General features: G+C 49.5%; 1 protein-coding gene across 2 annotated transcripts; it reads right to left on the bottom strand.

Annotated features, from left to right (window-relative positions):
- Positions 1-2785: 2785 nt before the first annotated feature.
- Positions 2786-19193, bottom strand: ORAI3 (ORAI calcium release-activated calcium modulator 3). Of its 2 annotated transcripts, XR_014541322.1 has the most exons (3): positions 18231-19193; positions 4160-7018; positions 2786-4095 (listed from the first exon to the last, which is right to left on the bottom strand). XR_014541322.1 is itself a non-coding variant. In XM_083584252.1 (2 exons), exons 1-2 carry the CDS (start codon positions 18483-18485, stop codon positions 6428-6430), a joined length of 846 nt encoding a protein of 281 aa, XP_083440378.1. In that variant the 5' UTR covers positions 18486-19193; the 3' UTR covers positions 2786-6427. The 2 variants fall into 2 exon arrangements, 1 of the variants encoding a protein (XP_083440378.1); XM_083584252.1 differs by having other exon boundaries at positions 2786-7018.
- Between the last annotated feature and the right edge of the window lie 133 nt (positions 19194-19326).

Raw genomic sequence — 19326 nt, 5'->3', positions numbered from 1 at the left:
CCAAAACAAGGAACAGAATGAGGAGAGGCAAAAGAGAGCCAGCTGTGGAAGCATTTCTGCAGCTTGAAAAGGCACACCAATCCCCAGAGTGGTTTAACAAACAAGCCTTCCTTTCCAAGGGAACTCTGGGAATTCTAGTTCTGAGAAAGGAACAGGAGTCTCCTAGCAACTCTCCACAGCCACAAACTACAGTTTCCATGATACAGTGGTACCTCAGTTTACAAACTTAATCCATTCCGGAAGTCTGTTCTTAAACCAAAACTGTTCTTAAACTGAGGCGCGCTTTCCCTAATGAGGCCTCCCATCGCCAGTGCCCTTCCACCATTCGGATTTTGTTCTTAGACTGAGGTAAAGTTCTCAAACCAAGACACTATGTCCGATTTTGCAGACTTTGTAAACCAAATCGTTCCTAAACCGGACTGTTCTTAAACGGAGGTACCACTGTACTTTGGGGGAAGCCATGACTGTTAAAAGTGACCTAAAGGCACTGGACATGTCTGGTGTGGCTGTGTCCTCAGGGCAGGACTAGGGATGCCCAGGTTTAAATCCCTTCCTTGGATGATTTTGGGCCACTCTCGGCCTAACTCACTTCGCAGGGTTGTTGTGAGGATAAAAGAACCATAGACACTGCCCTGAGTTAGCTCCTTGGAAGAAAGGGCAGAATATAAATGCAATGATAAATGTATGCTCTTGCAATCATTTCAAGTACTTAGGTTTTTGGGAACAGTTACTTTCTAGTAGATGGGGAACCTAAGGGCAGCTCTGCTGGTTCAGGCCAGAGGCCCATCTCACTCAGCACCATAATCACATTGTCTACAACAGCCTTTCTCAACCTGTGGGTCCCCAGATATTGTTGGACTACAACTCCCATCACCCCTAGCTAGCAAGGCCAGAGTTCAGGGATGATGGGAATTGTAGTCCAACAACATCTGGGGACCCATAGGTTGAGAACCGCTGGCCTACGAGAAGATTGCAAGCAAAACCAGAGCTCAATAGCAACCCTCCCCATCTAGTTCACCCCCCTGCAATGCAAGAAACTTAACACAGTCGCCCATCCAATCTGAAACCATCCTGGCTCCAGCAGCAAAGCCCATCATTCGCCTCTGGAAAGCACTTCCTGTTGCCTCTGCTGAATCTCCACAAATATTCACCTTTGCTAGGTCACCCTAGGTTCTCAGACTCTGGAGAGAGAGGGAGAATATCTTCTCTCCATCCATGCAACCGCGGCTTCCTCTGAGACACCATCAAGATATGCAGAGGTCCTCAAATCAGTTCCCTACATCCTGTGTTAGATCGGGTGACAGACCGCCGGTGCTCAGCTGCTGGGGAGGTGTTTGGATTGGCAGAATCTCTTGCAGGAGACACAAGGCTATATACACTCAAATGAGCCTCATGAGACCTGTGGGATACTAGACCGGCAGGGTAAATGCCAGTTCCACGCTTGCAGTCTGCAGTAGTGCAAGTCCATTCTGTCAGCTCCACATTCTGCCACCTAATTCTGCTGTTCTGTACAGATCCGGAGTGATTTCTGTAGAAGAGAGTCAAAACGTTAAGAGAAAGGAGAAGTGGGCTGGAACGGCAATGGCAGGAAACGTGGGGAAAACATTAACAGATTGGGACATATTTTTAAAAAAACAAAACCACACAGCATTACACAGCACTTTGAGCAAATAAAAGAAGAAGAGAGAACTTAGGTTCAAAAAAATAAATGGAAAGTCAGACAACCACTGGTTAGCTTAACACATACTTCAAGAAGGCAGCTGAGAGAGAGGAAACCATATAGCGGTATTTTAAAATTTTGTTGATTTCTTAAGAACAACGGGTTGCACACATGCAGTAGGTAAATATTTAGATATGCAAGTATCTGAGTTGCACACAGCTCCTGATCAGATATGATTGGAGCATAATGCTAGCATTCACTATGCCAAACAGAAAACTGGTCCAAAAACCATTTGAGTAAATACACAATTGGATAACAAACTCTAAAAACAGAGTCCAGAACCTGCTCCGAGCAAAACTCGGCAGGGAGCATTCCTGCCACGGGTGTGCTTGCACCTACCTTAAGAACAACAGTTGTTCGTTGCAAGCAGTAATTTTAGTACAGTGGTACCTCGGGTTAAATGCTTAATTCGTTCCGGAGGTCCGTTCTTAACATGAAACTGTTCTTAACCTGAAGCACCACTTTAGCTAATGGGGCTTCCCGCTGCCGCCACCACGCCACGATTTCTGTTCTCATCCTGAAGCAAAGTTCTTCATCCGAGGTCCTATTTCTGGGTTAGCGGAGCCTGTAACCTGAAGCGTATGTAATCCGAGGTACCACTGTGCTACTCAACTTTGAGTAGCACCAACAGTGCTGAACAAGCATTTTATGCCTCCAACTAGTGGCTGTTTTGTGAGTAGAAGTGTCACTGAGGTTGAACATTAAGTTGGTATCTCAGCTCAACAGAGCCATTGGGCCAACTTGCCAGGCAAATGCTTCCACAGGTAACAAAAATCCATGCATATAGAAGGCCAGGCTGAAGGCTAGGTTGGGAAATCCCTTTCTGTCTTAGCTTTCAACCTGCAGGGTTATGTTCTTGTATATATGTTATTTTGGGGAAAAGAATATTTACACATTTCTGCTTTCTGAAATAGTACATATATGGTGCCGAAGAGCAGCTTGAAATAAATGTTGCACACTTCCTTAGAAGAACAAAGCACACACACATATATACAAACGAAGAAAATTAAAAATGGCCAATTGTGGCTCACAATCTATAGTTCCCATGAAGTTAACTTGGACAACTTTTGCTTTTTTTTTCCCCATAAAAAAGATTTATTTTTCATTTTAAAAATATACAGAATAAAAAGTGCCAGAAATTGGTCTCCCTTGCTCCACCAAGGAGAGCGCAGAACAGAAATACATGGTCAAGTGCAGACTGAGACATACAGCGTGTTCTGTCCCCATGTGTGAACCCACCCCCTCAGCCTCATGTGGCTAAGTATGCAAATTAAACAATTGCTCCTTATAGGGAAAACGATGCTTAAAAGCCAAGGCAATGCCTGTCTTGAGGCATACAAGCTACTGAACTGGTGTGGCTCATAGTAAGCTTTTATTGGGACTCCAATTCCCATCGTTTCCTGACCATTAGGCATGTTGGCTGGGGCTGATGGGAGCTGGAGTCTAAGAAAGAGGGTACCTTATTGGCCAGCCAGGGTTTATACAGTCTGTCCGTCCCCCCAAATAGCCTATTATTAACACTCGTTACTGTGCTGAATATTAGGCATTTCTGATTAGGCAAGTCTCTCCAGACATGTAGTAATATTGGCATGTGTTTTAATCTGCTTTTTAGCTTCCTGTTAATTGCTTATTATTTTTGAATGCTTTAATAGTCGTTTTTAACCGCTGTTCGCTAATAATGTTTTATTCTTTCTCGCAAACTGCTTTGAGGTCTTATTACAGTCAAGCGGTGTATAAGCCTTGTAAAATAAATACATACATTGTGCGCCAGGAAATGAGCAGCAACATCCTGGACTGCCATCAGTCCTTTTCTCCTTTGCTAAGTCATCAGCCACAACTTTAGCGGCTCACTAGAAATGTGAATCAGCTTTTAACTAGGGATGTGTGCCCCCACCCTTGCACCCAAAAGGCATTTCATTAAGCAAATAAAACATCTGCAACGGTGAGTAGAGAACACGGAGAGGAGGAAAGGATGTTTTTAAAAGTCCTCCTTTGCCCATTCAAAACCTCTTGACTCTCCCCCACTCACAAAAGCTACTTTTCCTGTAGGTCCCTGTATCTCTCTTTAAGTCATTGTGAGGGGAGGGGAGCAGATGGCAGGAAGACTGATTTTGAGCAGATGAACATCCGAGGAGGAAACAGCAGTTCCTTAGCTCAACCAGAAGCAACTTGCAGCTGCTTTACTTCCTTGTTTGCTTTTAAGAACGCATATCAGGCGATGTCTCGCTTTAAATATCCCGCCTATAAAAACGACTTGCGTCCTAATCTAGTGCAGGGTTATCAGACCTCATTGGGCCTGGGATTGTTAAGAAAATGTCATGGGTGCCAAATACACACACACACACACACACACACACACATTTCTCAGATAAAAACTCAGAAATCTGATCTGGTGATCAGAAATACACACACACACACACACACACACACGGAAACAACAGGCAAAACACTGACCTCCCCTCATACACACGACAAAACAGATTTGAAAAAAGGCACCCCCACAACCAAATAGCAACAAAAAAGGCCTCCCAAAAAATCCTCATTTTAAAAACTGGGAAAGGCAAGTCTTGGGCAAAGGGGGTGTATGAGGGCACCGCGTTGGAGACCTAACCTCTAGCCTGATCCAGCAAAGAGAACTCAAGGCACATGTAGGCAGATGTGGGCCAACTCAGTGGCTGCCACCAAGTTTTTCAAAACCTCCTGGGAAAAGTTGCAAAGCTGGGCCAAATTTGCCCCCTGCTCCTGACACTGGGGTCACCAAGGTCAGGTTTTAACTACCACCCCAAATTATAATAGCAGGCCTCTGAAGATCGCAGGCTAGGCTGGGTGGAGCAGGATGTCGGTGGGAACAGGAGATTGCTCAACACCTTGGCCACAAGCTCCCATCGCAAGGATTTAGATAACTTTGTGATTCGGGGCCACATAAATAATTTGCTGTGGGGGTCTCGTGATGAACAGTTCACGCACAAAGCACTGATCTGTCTGCTTGTATGCAAGGGGTGTTTTGTAGGAACAGAACGGAGAACCCCCTCCGCAAAAAAGAAGAAGCGGAAAAAAGAACACCAGCAGCTGTGGGTGGTTCAGCTTCAGATATTCCTTCAAGTCGTCCGCTTCCTCCTTGTCCAACAAAAATATACCATTTCCCTTCAAGCCCAGCAGCTGAGGATGAACTGTCCTTCTATAGAGAAAAAGAACCGGTCTTCAGCACCACCCAAGGGAATGAGTCATCTTGAAAACATTCCCTTGCTCGATATCTGGGAAGACAAGGTTTCTCTAGAAACTGCTGCCTGGGACCAGGGACAGAGTGTGCATTTATGTGTGGGGAGTGTGTGTGTTTCTCTTTCATGTGCACACAAAACACACACCACTCTGCTAAAACTGCCCACATCCTTTCTCTTACCTCAGGAGCCCTCACTGCTGCCATTAGGTTGCATCCCCCACCTAGCTTTCTTGCCAGCACTGGGAGGAAGGGAAGATGCTGCCGTTGCTTAGCAACCCCCACTTCCAGAGCTGGTCCAGCCCTTGGCCAGCCAGTTCAGAGGCACAAAGCCTGCGGTGGTGCTGATGGAAAACAACAGGACGGCTAGCAGTGGCAACCAACAGTCCGGCCAGGGCTGGAAAATGTGTGACTGTCCCAATGTTATTGGGCTCCCAACTCTTATCAGGACTGCCAGCCAGCATGGCCAACAGTCAGAGATTGGTTGCTTAAGTTTAGAGGACTTATAGGGAATATAAGCAACTAGTGGGCTAAAATAATTTCTCTGTTTCTGCAGTTGCATTCCCATCTAGCCAACTTTCTGGGGCCTACATGGTAGTGGTACGTGGGGCAAAAGTGGACAGACTGTGAATTTCTACTTTCACAAAGTAGGCCAATGCCTGTCCATGCACTCACATTAAGCCCTCACTGCCCAGGAAAGGAAGAATTGTCGTCCGATTTCAAGGGCACATTACAGCCAGGCAAAAACACTCAAGGAAGACGGGAAGCAGGACCAATGAGGAATGTGGCCTGGGAACAGGGGGAGTGGCCTACAGAGAGCCCCCCGGGGGGCAGAAAGAGAGGCCTGGACTTGAACCCAGGGCCAGAGGTTCTCCATCCCTGCCATAGAGGTATTCCTCTATGAGGAGGAAGACAAATGGCAAGACAGGTTGACTCATTCAGACCCGCCTACCCATTTTTTTAAAATCCCAGCTCGTTTGAGTAACACCTTTCTCTCTCTCTGGTTTTGAGGGGGACGGCAAGAGCGAACAAAGCCACAAGAAAACAAACCGCAACCAAATAAGCAAAGCCGCCACCCTTCTCCCAGGGGGCAAGTGCCATCTCTTTACTCAAAGGCCACATTCGGTAAACATTTCAGTGCATCCCAGAAACTCCATCGGGCAGCGGGAATTTGGGTAGGGAATTCAAGTTTGCGGCTCCTTTTCCATTTCAATAAATCCTTCTGTGTTCATATACCCTGTTCCTTTTTATTTTTTCCGGGGGACACGAAATAATTTTGTTATAAAGGTTGCAGGCAGAACGAACACCTTCCAAAAAAGCAAAAAATAAAAGTAAAAATAGAAAGAGGAGAGGTCACAGCCACTTTTGATAAAGTTCCAGCGACTTCGCAGTCCCCACAACCAAGCTGGTAATCAGGACGTCTGCAAGGCAGTCCCTCCTCTCCTGGAAATAACAACCGTCCCGGGAGCCGTGGGCCAGGCCAACAAGCTTCACACCACCTGCAGCGCCGTGGCTTCTCCATCAAGCTGGTATTTGATCTGGTTGAGTTCCTCCAGCTCCTGCTGGTGCCGGTCCGTTTTGTGTCCCACTAGCGAGCGGTAGAAATGCAAAGCGAAGATGATGAAGACCACGCCCACCGGGACCATAATGATGGTGGAAGCCATGGCGGCGTTCCACCCGGAGTTGTCCGGAGAGGCCGAAGTCGGGGCCGGGGTGGTGGTGTTGCCGCCGGAAGGGGCCGGCGCGGGGACGCAGCACTTCCGAGCGGAGGCGGCGCTTCCGACGGGCAGGAACTTGACCCAGCAAATCAGCACCACCTCGGTGAGGAAGAGAAAGATCCCCAGGGCTGTGGAGAAGCCCCAGGCCAGCTCGATGTAGCGGTGCATGCGCTCGTGGGGGGACTCATTGACCGAGTTGAGGTTGTGGATATTGCTGACGGCCTCGATGTTGGGCAGGATACAGGTGCTGACCATGAGGGCGAAGAGGTGGACAGCCACCAGCACCGTCGTGCAGGCGCTGAATGCCACCAGCAGCTCCCGGGGGTAGTCGTAATCCTCCAGCTGCACCTCAACCATGGCGACCTGGGGGGAGAAAGGACACACAGGAAGACGCAGAATTAGGATCCGATACCAAATAGGCTAGAGCCAATGCCAGTCACACTCAGAGCGGTGTTAGAAACTCAGATATATCAGCTAATTGCCAAATGGCACCTTAAAAAAACCCACTTCCTCTGAAGGAGCAGGTTTGCAGCTTGGGGGTAATCCTAGAGCCTTTGCAGTCACTCGAGGCTCAGGTGGCCTCAGTGGCCCAGAGTGCCTTCCATCCGCTTTGGCAGGTGGCCCAGCTACGCCCCTATCTGGACAGGGGTAGCCTAACTACCATTTTCCGTGCTCTGTTATCCTCAGGGTTTTACGTAGGGCTGCCTCTGAAGACTGTTTGGGAACCTCAACTAGTGCAGAATTCAGTGGCCCGGTTGCTCACTGGAGCAAGACGGTTTGAGCATATTACACTGATCCTGATCCGACAGCACTGGCTACCAATTAGTGTCCAGGCCCAATTCAAAGTGCTGGTTTTGACCTATAATGCCTGAAGTGGCTCAGCACCGCAATACTTCAAGGACCGCATTTTTCCATATGAACCTAACCAGACCCTGAGATCACCTTCTGAGGCCCTCCTTTGTGTGCTGCCTACTTGAGTGGTCCAGAGGGTGGCAACACGCGAACGGGCCTTCTCTGCAGTGGCTCCCCGTCAGTGGAATGCTCTTCCAAGGAGAGTTCGCCTGGCACCTTCATTATACACCTTTAGGCACCAGGCAAAAACGTTCCTTTTTAACCAGGCCTTTGGTTGACCTATACCCTTTTAAAATGTGGCACTTTTGTGGGGGGTGTTAGTGCGTTATTGTTGTTATTTTGATTTTATATTTTGTGATATTTTCTGTGAACCCCACTGAGACCTCCAGGTATAGGGCGGTATATAAATTCAATAAATAATAATAATTCATTGCTGTCATCACAACTGGGGCTGATGGGAGTCTGAGAGCCCCATGTTGGCTACCCCTGTGCTCAGCAGTCCGCATGTTGGCTTAGGCCCAGAAAGACCCGGCAGGTTTGCTCAGAAGTTAAGCCCTGCTGAGTTCAAAGGGACTTGGTCTTGTGTTTAGGATGGCAGCCTGAGTTTCTTTGGGATGAGGGAGCATCCAAGCTGCAGCGTCTTCCTATCAGGGGTTTTAGTTACCAAAATAAAACAGAGCACGAGTGAAGAGGAACAGGCACTCCTAAAGCACGCAGCAAATCCAGCCACTCCTGTGTCACATTCTGAGAGGAATTTGCAAAGCACCCCACCCAGAGGCTGCACCCCGCTTTCCAGTTAACCCCTGAAATAAACTCTCCGCTTTCTACCAATCTGTCTGCGGTTTCCACACACTTACTGGTTGCCCAGTCCAGAAACAGCCAGAGTCATGGCAGGGACATAAAGGGTCGTTTGTCAACTTGAGGCAAGAACCACAGCTAAAATATGTGCCGCTATAGTGTTTCTGTGCATGTACAAAGCACTTCCAAAGAGATAGCTTAGTGATTCTCAGAACCACAGCCTCCTAATTCCGGCATTATTATCCCAATGTGGGAAGACAGGCCTAGGAGTTGTGGCCCCACAATCAGTGCCTCTAGTTTTTAACTGAACGTGGCTGTTTGGGGCAGTGACTTGATATGGGACTAATATGGCTTGCCCCACAGATATCTGGGGAGCGGGTGGAACAGCTCCTCCAATATCTCTGCAGCTCCCTCATGCTGCTTTCAAAGAGAGCCAGTGTGGTGTAGCAGCTGAACTAGGGACTAGGATCTGGGAGACCAGAATTCAAATCCCCACATAGCTCATTGGGTAGGCATGTTGGCAGCTCTCCCTCACGGGAGCGTTGTGAGGAAACAAAGAAGTGGCTTGCAGGAGGGCCACCTACACTGCCTTGAGCTTCTGGGAGGAAAGGCAGAAAACAACCGGAAAATGAGGGTTCTGTACAATCTGCCTTTGGTGCCATTCCCCACGGCAACACACACACAATTCAGCGGCTGAGGCAGAGACCCATCATAGCTGCCCTTAGAAGCGGCATTCCTGCTAAACTCCAACTTGGCAGTGGGACCCTTTGCAGGGATGGCGGGGGGGGGGGGGGAGAGTGTCCCATATTCCCATTTGTTCACAGTTCCAGCTCTGGCTAGGATCCCAGGGCCTTGGCAGTTTCCCCAGAGAATGGGGATTGGTTTGGGGGGGCAGAGGAAAGAGAGAGGGAGGGAATGGCAGAGGAAGGAAGGATTTAACCCACAGCAAGAGAGTTTCCCACAGCCTGGGAAGCAAAGGAGGAGCAAGAGGTTTAAGGAGCCCCCCCCCAGATATGGGGGAGCCCCTCCAAACAAACTGAAGCGTGGCCTTAAAAAACCTCCCCAAAGTAACCCCAAGAGGGGCTGCTGCGTCACCGCAAACTAACCCCCTCCGACCTCGAAGCCCTGAGTCAAGTTACGTTGAAGGCGGTGGCGGCTGAGGGCTTATTTTCAGAAAGTGGGCCACATTAAACCGAGTGATGACAGCTGGCTGGCAAGGGCCCTACGAGGCAGCACGTGCCACTGACTCAGCTGGAGGTGACAGGGAATGAATGGGAGGAATTGGAAAGTCAGGGGGGAAGGGATGGGGGACCCACAGCCAGGGTTCAAACGCGCCCCCCCATTGCAGTCTGCTACTGCAAGGCCTGGCCCTCCAATGACCAGGCTCTATTTCTCTATTTTCTTCTCAAACATCCTGGCCCCACAAAAGCTGCAGTGACTCAAGAGCATGTGCAGAGCATGAATTTTATTTCTGCGGCGGTGGTTCTCATTCCCTCCCCCCTCTGGGCCACATTCGGAATAAAAAGGGGCTGACACTGCCCTGCTTTTTTATTAATAAGAAAGGCATTGGAAAACAAAAAGAAGCAACTCCTAGCAGTGCTTGGACTCAACAGAGAACACAACTACTTTATAATATGATCATAAAGTATGAAACGAGGCTGCTACATAAGAACATGAATCACTGCCAAAATATAATTATGAACGAGCCTCTTACATAGGTACTTTAAGTATGTATACAAGCTCAGTGAGAGGTGTGAGCTTGCTTTTGCCAGGTAATCTCATTTATATTAGGTCTAATATGAGACTCCCATTCTCGTTTCCTCATCAACACAAAGAAGCCTTTCTCTTTTCTGATCTTTCATATTTGTCAGACTTGAAAATCCCTGTTCACAGCAATATGCAGCGGAGAACTGTGGAAGAATAGCCAATTGCTCTTGAAGAGGCGCGTGGGTAGTTTCTGGTTGTACAGTCGTACCTTGAAAGTCAAACAGAATCCATTCCGGAAATCCGTTCGACTTCCAAAACGTTCGAAAACCAAATCGTGGCTTCTGATTTGCTGCAGGAAGCTCCTGCAGCCAATCAGAAGCCATCGAAGTCCCATCAGACGTTCGGCTTCCAAAAGAACATGCACAAACTGGAACAATCACTTCCCGGTTTGCGGCATTTGGGAGCCAAAACATCCAAGTTCCAGGGAGTTCGGGATCCAAGGTACGACTGTATATCCCCCCCCCCCGCAAATATATATATATATATATATATATATATATATATATATATATATATATATATATATATATATATATATATATATATATATATATTGATACTATACTGCACTGAAATGTTTCTTTGATTGTCCTTGAATCTTCCCCCCGCACTTGCTACCCTCTCTAAACGCCTCTCCACACCCACTGGAAACACATTACGATGTTTTAATAATTGAATATTAACAGCTGTGCAAACCTGAGAAAACCCCGATAGCTGCTTGTTAGCTTCGAGGGCAGGACTGCTGGCTAGGTGGCAGCAGCTGTAGCCTACTCAACCTTGGACCCTAACAAGTGCCTCTGAGCATATGCAGAGTGCCTCCCACGTGCAGAGTGAGGAAGACGGACAGGAGAGGTATGGCTAAGGGATAGCCAACATGGCAACCTCCAGATGTCATTGGGCCCTCGCCCAACTCCCATCCGCACAAAGTCGGGGGGTGATGGGTATTGTAGTCCAACTCCATGGGCTACCCCTGCCCTAGGCCCAGAAGAAAGCTACGGCTGGATCTGCAGCAAATGTTGTGCATTGCTTGGAGGGGAGGAAAGGAGGCTCCCTCACGCAGCTCCCTGCTCTAACCACTACACCACACTCCTGCTGCCCTTTGGCTCCCAGGATTTCCTGCTTTAAGAGTGATCCAAATGACAAAGCTCATGGCCAGAGTTCCCCACACCCACTCTGAGCCTCGTTGGGAGGTCCCTTTTGAGAGCGACTGGCCGAGAAACCCAGAATATCGGCTCAGTCAGGCACACAGGGTCACTGAGGGATTTTGACCAAGCGTTCAACTCTTGGCTCCTGCAGCCCAGCGAGGGCCTCCTGCCAGCAGCCGCCCTGTTCACAAGCTCTAGGAAACTCAGAAGCAAAAAAGCAAAGAGCCCCCAATGCACATTTGCCTTGCCATCGTTCCTGGGAAGCCAAAGCCAAAAGTAGCTTCCCAGTGTTTGTGCGCCTTTGAGGCAAAGTATGTGTGCAAGGCACACTCACCAGGGTCACACGTCGTCTCCCAAGCAAGACTAGGCTAGAAGCCCCCCAAATTGCTTCGAAAAATGAGAGGTGCAGGCCACAGGCATGCCTGGAAGTATGCGGGAACTGGCTGCGCTTTGTCCATTGAACAAGAACCCCTCTCTGCATGTGCCCAGAGGCACTCTGCTCCCATACGATTTCGCCTGCTGCAGGACCGAGGCTTGAAAACAGACTTTCTAGGGTTCTGCCGTGACCCACAATTTGCAGGTGACCTTTAACTAGCGATTCAGCCCCCTATGGGAGAAAGTCCCCGTTCATAAACAAAGTGGGACAGAAGAAGCTCTGGGTACACTCAGAGGGCCTCACAGGGATCCTTACAACAACCTTGCAAGGTAAGCCAGTGACCTTCCCCGCTCTCCCCCCGGCCAATCATATTACAGGGCAGGTGGTGAGGGACTGTGGCAGCTTGCCTAAGCAGAGGCGAGATTCGAACTCAAGACTTCTCCACCTCAAAGCCCAGGCATCTTAGCCACCAGCCTTCCATTTCCAATCTGCCGCCACCCCCAAACCAAATGGCGCTCCTGTCAGAGAAGAGCCTTCTTCGCGATGCGTTTCACAAGCTCCCCCACCCCAAAAAACTGGTCCTGAAATAGGCCTTGCAGCCAGTCTCCCTTCTCAGATCCTCCCTTCCCTGACTAAGCTCCCCCTGTTGCTTTGGTTACAAGCAAATGAGATCACGCCGTGCGGAATGCAGTCTTGCCTTGGGACCTGGCTGGCCAAAGAGGCAGGGAATCTAAATGCGCCAGGCCTGCGCTGCGCATTCTCCCTTTCAAGCCCACCCTCCTTTCAAGGGAACCTGGGCCAGCTCGGGTACGCAGGCCCCATGCCCCAGCTGCTATACTCCTGCGACAACCCTGCGAGGTGGGTTGGGCCTGGAACGACCATCTGGAGGTCAGCTTTGCGCCTAAGTGGGGGTTAGAAAAGTCCAAAACTCCGCAGTTTATAAAGTCCGGCACCTTAACGCAGGTAGAGAAAGCGCCTTTTAAAACGGGCCAATTTGGGGCCAGGGCAAAGGACCACAAGCCAGGGCAACCACAATAGGAAGGAACAGATGGAGGAGACATGGGAGCAGCCTTCACATCTACGCTTGCAACGGATAATGGGGGAATAAGCCCCATGGGACTCAGGATTTTATTTCCAAGTAGACACGCCTAGGATCCGGCTGCGTTAAAAATCCATGTAGCCAATTTCGCCATGGGCATCTGTTAACTACCTCCGTTCAAGCCATCTGTGCGACATGCCCATTCATTCAGGCGAAATATGGGGGTCATATTACAGCCATATAGCGAAGCAGTAGGACTGCAGCTCAGTGGTAGAGCATGCAAGGAGGCACTGGGTTCAATCCCTGGCTCCTCCAGACAGGACTGGGGAAAACGTCAGCCAGAATCCCTGGAGAGAAGCTGCCAGTCAGTGTAGACAGTACTGAGGCAGATGGGCCGGCATAAGGAAGCTCCCTGGAGATGCTGGAGGTTCTGCATGCAGAGGAAGAGGCTCTGCCCCTCAGCCATGGCTTCTCCCCCCCCCCCCCAAAGCAACAGACTTTCGTGGGGTTATTTACACAGTTACCATCATGCTGCCCTGCCACCTCACAGGGTTGTTGTAAAGGAGAAAGTACACACGATGTGCTCCGTATGTGCAATAGCCTTATACCTGAAGGAGCGTCTCCACCCCCATCGTTCTGCCCAGACACTGAGGTCCAGCGCTGAGGGCCTTCTGGCAGTTCCCTTGCTGTGAGAAGCCAAGTTACAGGGAACCAGGCAGAGGGTCTTCTCGGTAGTGGCACCCACCCTGTGGAACACCCTCCCACCAGATGTCAAAGAGAACAACTACTACCAGACTTTTAGAAGGCATCTGAAGGCAGCCTTGTTTAGGGAAGCTTTTAATGTTTGATGGACTATTGTATTTAAATATTTTGTTGGAAGCCGCCCAGAGTGACTGGGGAAACCCAGCCAGATGGGCGGGGTATGTATGTATGTATGTATGTATAAATAAATAAATAAATAAATTATTATTATTATTATTATTATTAACAACAACTGAAAAAGGCAAGAGATAGGGAACTCTGCTGGGGGAGGAAGTATTTGGTGATAGTTGAAAGGACTGATGGTCACACAGGGACCCCGGGTTCAAAACGGAAGGACAAGGAATGAATAAAGACACACCCTCAAGCACAGATATATATGCAAGCATTTTGTGCATTTATGTTCTAGTGATGATTTATTTAAAAGGAACTAGTTCATCGCCCCCCCCTTTTTTTTTGCAGATGCTGCTGGGTTTTGAATTGCAAGCAGGAGCCTACAGGATATAGGGTGTGGCGCTCTTGAAAGTAAGTTTACCTAAGGTGGGAGAAAGAGAGAATCTGCTGGATGGGATGGGCGGCCCGGGATCACAGGAAGAAAAGAAAGCAGAGGAAAATCGTCCGGAGCCCGGAACTAAAGGCTGGGTCCATGCAAGAACCGCTAATGCCAACAGCATGGTTTTAAGAGCGGAAACTTCAATCAGATACAGCGCATGTGTGTGTAATCATCCCCATATCACCACCATCCTGTTTTCAGTCTGTGTGTGTCACTGCTTCTCCACCCACCCACAAGAGCCAGACATCAGCAGCTTTCTAAGAAAGTCAGTTGGGGTGGGGACCTTGAGAGGGTGAACGCTGTGAGGGCTGACCATGCCAAGCAGATAAAGAATGCTAACTGTGTGCAAGTGGCTTTGGATCAGAAGCACTTCACGCTGCAACATTTTGTTGCGAGTCCCCAACTATACAGACTGTATTTACAACTATTGAAGAATGGCGGCATCTTAAGCAAAGCACTTCCAGTCCTAGGTAGAATGCCTTTCTCTCACCCTGCAAAATACCTCAAGGCAACACGTCCATGAGCATGTGCAGAGTGCCTTTCCTTTGGAAAAGGAGTTTAAGAAGGTTGTTGTTGCGTTTTTTCCCCTAAGGGACCTAAAAACACATTGCTTCTAAGTATACGCACAGTGTAATTCCCTTCTGACCAGGAACAATTATTTTCGTAAGGGAAGCATATCAATGAAAGGAGGATCTTTAAACTGCATGCTGTTTTTGTTTTTTAAACACAAACAAACACTAAATACACACACACAATATTTTGTCCAATTTTGCATCCTTCTTTCTGGTAAAACCAGAAAGTTAAACTCTATCCAAATGTTGGTGCCGTTTTGCTCACTTTCCACATGGCTGAGTCCTTTCGTATGCCCCACTTACAAAACACCCCAAAGTGGAAGTTTAAACCGCATTCGAGATGCTTAATTCCAGGAGAATCCATGTGAAAGGGAGAAAAGGGGAAGCAAACGAGAGTTCTGGGTCACCAGAAAGTATATAAAAAAAAAGTCTGCAAGTGTTTGGGTTGCAAAGAGCAGCCTGAACTTGCACATTTTAAAACCAGAGACGCCAAATTACCGTACATGGGTATCTTCCTTAGAGATGTCCCCCCGCCCCCAAATAGTTGTCCATCGGTATAATTTCATTTTAATTTCCTGTCCCATTTCCCTCTCCCACCAACCTTGCCTGCCTCTTTTCTAGGTGCTTTTGGCAATCAACAGGCTGAAATATTGGCCAAGGCACTCATTTGCCTGTAAGCAAATATCCCCAGGCTGTCTTCAACCAGTTGTGCATTTCTCGTATCTGGGAGTTCTGTCTGGAATTAGTAAGACATTTGTTACACACTCAGTGTGTCTCTTAAGAAGCTTTTAAGCAATCCTGATCTCAGTTAAACATATATATATATATATATATATATATATATATATTATTCTGATGGTGGCGGGAGGGGAGCAGGGGCAAGGTTAAAAAAAATCAAAGAAGGATGCTTTGAGAAAATGCAGTGCACAGCACTCCACTCTCCAATTCACTGAATTCACTGTGTATGCTCATTTGGAGCCAATCTGTAGGTGCTTATAAATAATAAAAACAACAAGGGCTGTATAATGACCATTAGGAATTGCAGAGCAGGTTTTGAACCCAGCTCTGCATCTAATTTTTGAGGCACTAGCAATGTGGACTGGCATGCAGGCTATGGGCCCAAGACAGTTTGATGTAGGGTGGCACCCACACACAGATTCAGGCACACAGCTGGTCAGGCTTGTCGTCGGAGACAGAAAAGCCCACAGTGGTTCTCTTCTTTCTTGGCTGCAAAATACAGTAACAAGAAACCTTCCACAGCACCCCAAAATCAGCTGCTTTACTCTGCCTAATCGTAGGGCCGGCCTGAGAATTGGAGTCATGTCTCCTACTTGTGGGTTTCACACAGGCAATGTCTGGTTGGCCACTGTGTGAACAGGAAGCTGGATTTAGATGGGCCTCTGGCCTGATCCTGCCGCAGGGCTCTTCTTAGGAGAGCAGGGTTCAATTCCCCACTCAGTCCTGCAGGGTGACTCTGAGCCAGTCACTCTATCAAAGCCACCTCACAGGGTTGTTGTGAACATAAAACGGGTTGGGAAGGAAAACCCTGCATCCTAACCCAGGCTCTTGGAAGAAAATGTGGGATGTGTAAAAAAAAATTTTTTTAAAGTATAGTGGTACCTCGGTTTTTGAACATAATCCATTCCAGAAGACCATTCGAGCTCCGAAATGTTCGTCAACGGAGACATTCGAAAACCGAGCTACCACTGTAACGGGAATTATTTTACACAATATGCTGGGGTCAAAGGTGGCAATTCTAAGCATTCAAATAAAATGCAGGGGAGCCACAATTTAGTGGTTAACTTGGATTGAGGGGTTCTCTGTGCATGCTCAGACACCCTCTCTACTTCTGATGTGTGGCAGAATCCCTGGCATTCTGAGGTTAGGCCCTATGAGCAAAGAGAGTTGTGGAAAAGAACTGAGAGAGGGAGGTTTGAGATGGCTCCAAAATGCAAAGTCACATGACAAGGAACATAAATCTAAGTCCAGAGAGTATTTTCAAACTATGTGGGAAAGACAGATCCCTTTCCAAGACACCCAGGATCTGAATTCCAGTCACATTACAGCTCACACCAAATTCTTAAGCACATCAAAAGACTGCCTCATTGTGGCATAAGATTTTGTGGACACAATCAGATACACTTAGGGCCCCTTCGAACATTCAGGGTGCATTTCAGGACGGACATACTGCTTCGAGTCAGTAAATGTCCCCCAACTTCCTGATGGAATCCTGTATTTTCTTTTTTTTTATTCTAAAAATGTTCTGGGGTGGATTTTTTGTACTATAGCATCAGAATGCACCTCCAGATGGCAATGAATGAAGCAGGAAGAAGCGTGGGCATTACAGTTTAAACCCATCGCTAATGTGCCATCATTGCATCCATGGCATATTTGCACTTGCAAAACAAAAAACCAACAAAAACCAACCCAATATTTAGAGGAACTACTGGTCCACAGAAACATGTGCCACAACAAAAGCTCTGGCCTTCAAAATTCTGCAAGACTCTTTGGGGTTGTTTGCAGATCTGTTTGGAAGGAGAAGAGGCGGGAGGGATTTGAGGTCTCTCTCCAAATCAACATCCCTTCCCCAGCTGGTGGCTTAGTTTTTTAGCTCAGCGGCAAGTCAGCACTCCGGAACCTGTCTTCTCTTGCAAGGATCGGGCCCTGTTCCTACATGCTCACTGCAGCTGAGCAACAGCCGCACAGAAGGGCCACTAGGCTGAAACCACCTCAAGCTGTCCACCCTACTTTGGAAAGGATAAGCGAGGATGAGAGAGAGAAAGAGGAATCTGCCATAATGGGGGGGGGCCACACCTAACTTCTCTGCTTAGGTGAGAACCAACCCACCAACTCCATGCCAGTCCTCAAGTGTCCTGCATGGAACCGCTCTGGAAAGACCTGATCCTGTTTTACAAAGAGAGTAGATTTTGGTCAAAACTCCTGGGTTCTTTTCATAACTCTGGGAAGCACCTCACTCCTTGAACCACAAGCCGGGAGTCAGACAGGAGATCAAAGTCTGCAATAGTTAGTGTACTAGGATTATCTGGGACAAGGGAAGCAATGGCCAGTGGTTAGTGCAGTGAGATGTCCAGGTTCTCCTTGGAGGAGAAAACCGTAAACAGGCTTAGCAGGGTGTGAAAAGGAAGCAGGGCCCTAAGTTCTTTAGAAAGTGAGCACAGTGCCTAGTGGTTACATCCCTGGAACAAGAGCTGTTGCTTCTATGTTCTCTGGGCAATGTGAGGGATGCACCCAGTTAGGAAGCATTGTATGGCCAGGAGATCAGCAGGTCTGGGTTATTTCTTGGCTGGAGTGGGGTGGAGTGGGGAAGCACAGTTACAGCAGTTTCCCAAACCTGGGTATCCAGCTGTTTGGGGATTACAATTCCCATCATCCCTGACCACAGATCCTGCTGACTAGGGATGGTGGGAGTCATAGTCTAAAACACAGCCAAGTTTGGGGTTAGAATCACATCAGTGTAGAGTTGGAAGGGAACCCCCAGGGTCATCTAGTCCAACCCGCGCCAAGGAATGTCAGTGCAGCCTTAGCTAACCTGGCGCCCTCCATGCGCTCTGGACTGCGGCTCCCACCAGCCCTGGACGGGACGGGCGCTGCGAGACCAAAACCTCGTGTGTGTAGAAGGAGGGCCTGGCGGAGGCTGGGCGGGAACCCCCCGGTCGGGCTCCATCCTTCCCAAACCGTGGGGTCTCTCCTTACCATGGCGAAGCCGGAGAGCAGCGCCGAGGTGCGGCTGGACGCCTTGAGCTTGGCCCGGCTGAGGTAGAGGCGGCGCCAGTTGAGCGCATGCAGCGAGTGCTGGTTGGCGCTCATGAGCTCCAGGTAGCTCCGACGGACGAACTCGCGGTACGTGGCCGAGACGCCCAGCGTCTCCGAGGCCTCGGGGTTCAACGGCTCCCGCTCGCCGTCCGCCCCGTCGCCGTCCGCCCCCTCGGAGCCGCCGGCCGCCTTCATCAGTCCCGGAGGAGGAGGGCAGCGGGGCCGGGCGCGGCGCGGAGGGACAAGCGGCAGCAGCAGCAGCAGCAGCAGCAGCAGCAACGCCGGTCGAGGGGGCAAAAGTTGGGGGGCTGGAAGGGGCGGGCAAACTCCGGGGGCTGCGAGGAGGGAATAGAGGGGGCGCAAATAGGGATGGGGGGCGAAACCCCCGGAGGAGATGGGATAAGCGGGGAGAAAGTAGCCGCCAGGTGTTTAGCCGGTCATAGGTTGGAGGGGGCGCCCGGAGAGGAAAGTGTTGTGGGGGAGGCGCCCTCCTCAAATTGGGGAGAGGGGGCAGCGGAAAGTGGGGGCGCGGCGAGACCCGCGAAGATCAAAAGGAGAAGGCTGGGTGGGAAGGAGGGCAGAAAAGAGGGGCGTCGAGGGGCGTCGGGGAGCAGAGGAGGGGAAGCCCCGTTGGCGGGAGAGCGCGGGGATCCGACGCCGCGCCGGGGCGAAGAAAGTTGCGATTCGCTCGGGCGGCGGGGCTGGGCGAGAGAAGGCGGGCGGGAGGGAGGGAAGGAGGGCGGGGAGAGAGAGGGAGGGAGGCAGAAAGAGAAACAGAGGAGTTTGCTCTGGCCGCGGGCGGCGTTTAAAGGGGAAGTAGCGACGCGGCAAAGATCCGTTTCCTTTTCGCGAACGTGGCTCCCGCCGCCGCCGCTGCCTCGATTTTACCCTCCCAACAGCCCTGCGAGGTAGGAGAACCGCGGTGAGACTCAGTATTGCGAAGCGGAGCCTGGTCTGCAGGAAGCGGGACTGTCCGGGGCGGAGATGGTCACGGCGCAGGCCCTGTGCAGGATTACTCAGAAGTAAGCCCCTTGGA

The sequence above is a fragment of the Podarcis filfolensis genome (assembly GCF_964270895.1).
Source record: "Podarcis filfolensis genome assembly, chromosome: 13".
Taxonomy (NCBI): Eukaryota; Metazoa; Chordata; class Lepidosauria; order Squamata; family Lacertidae; genus Podarcis; species Podarcis filfolensis.
This window is presented reverse-complemented; position numbering and strand designations above follow the sequence as displayed.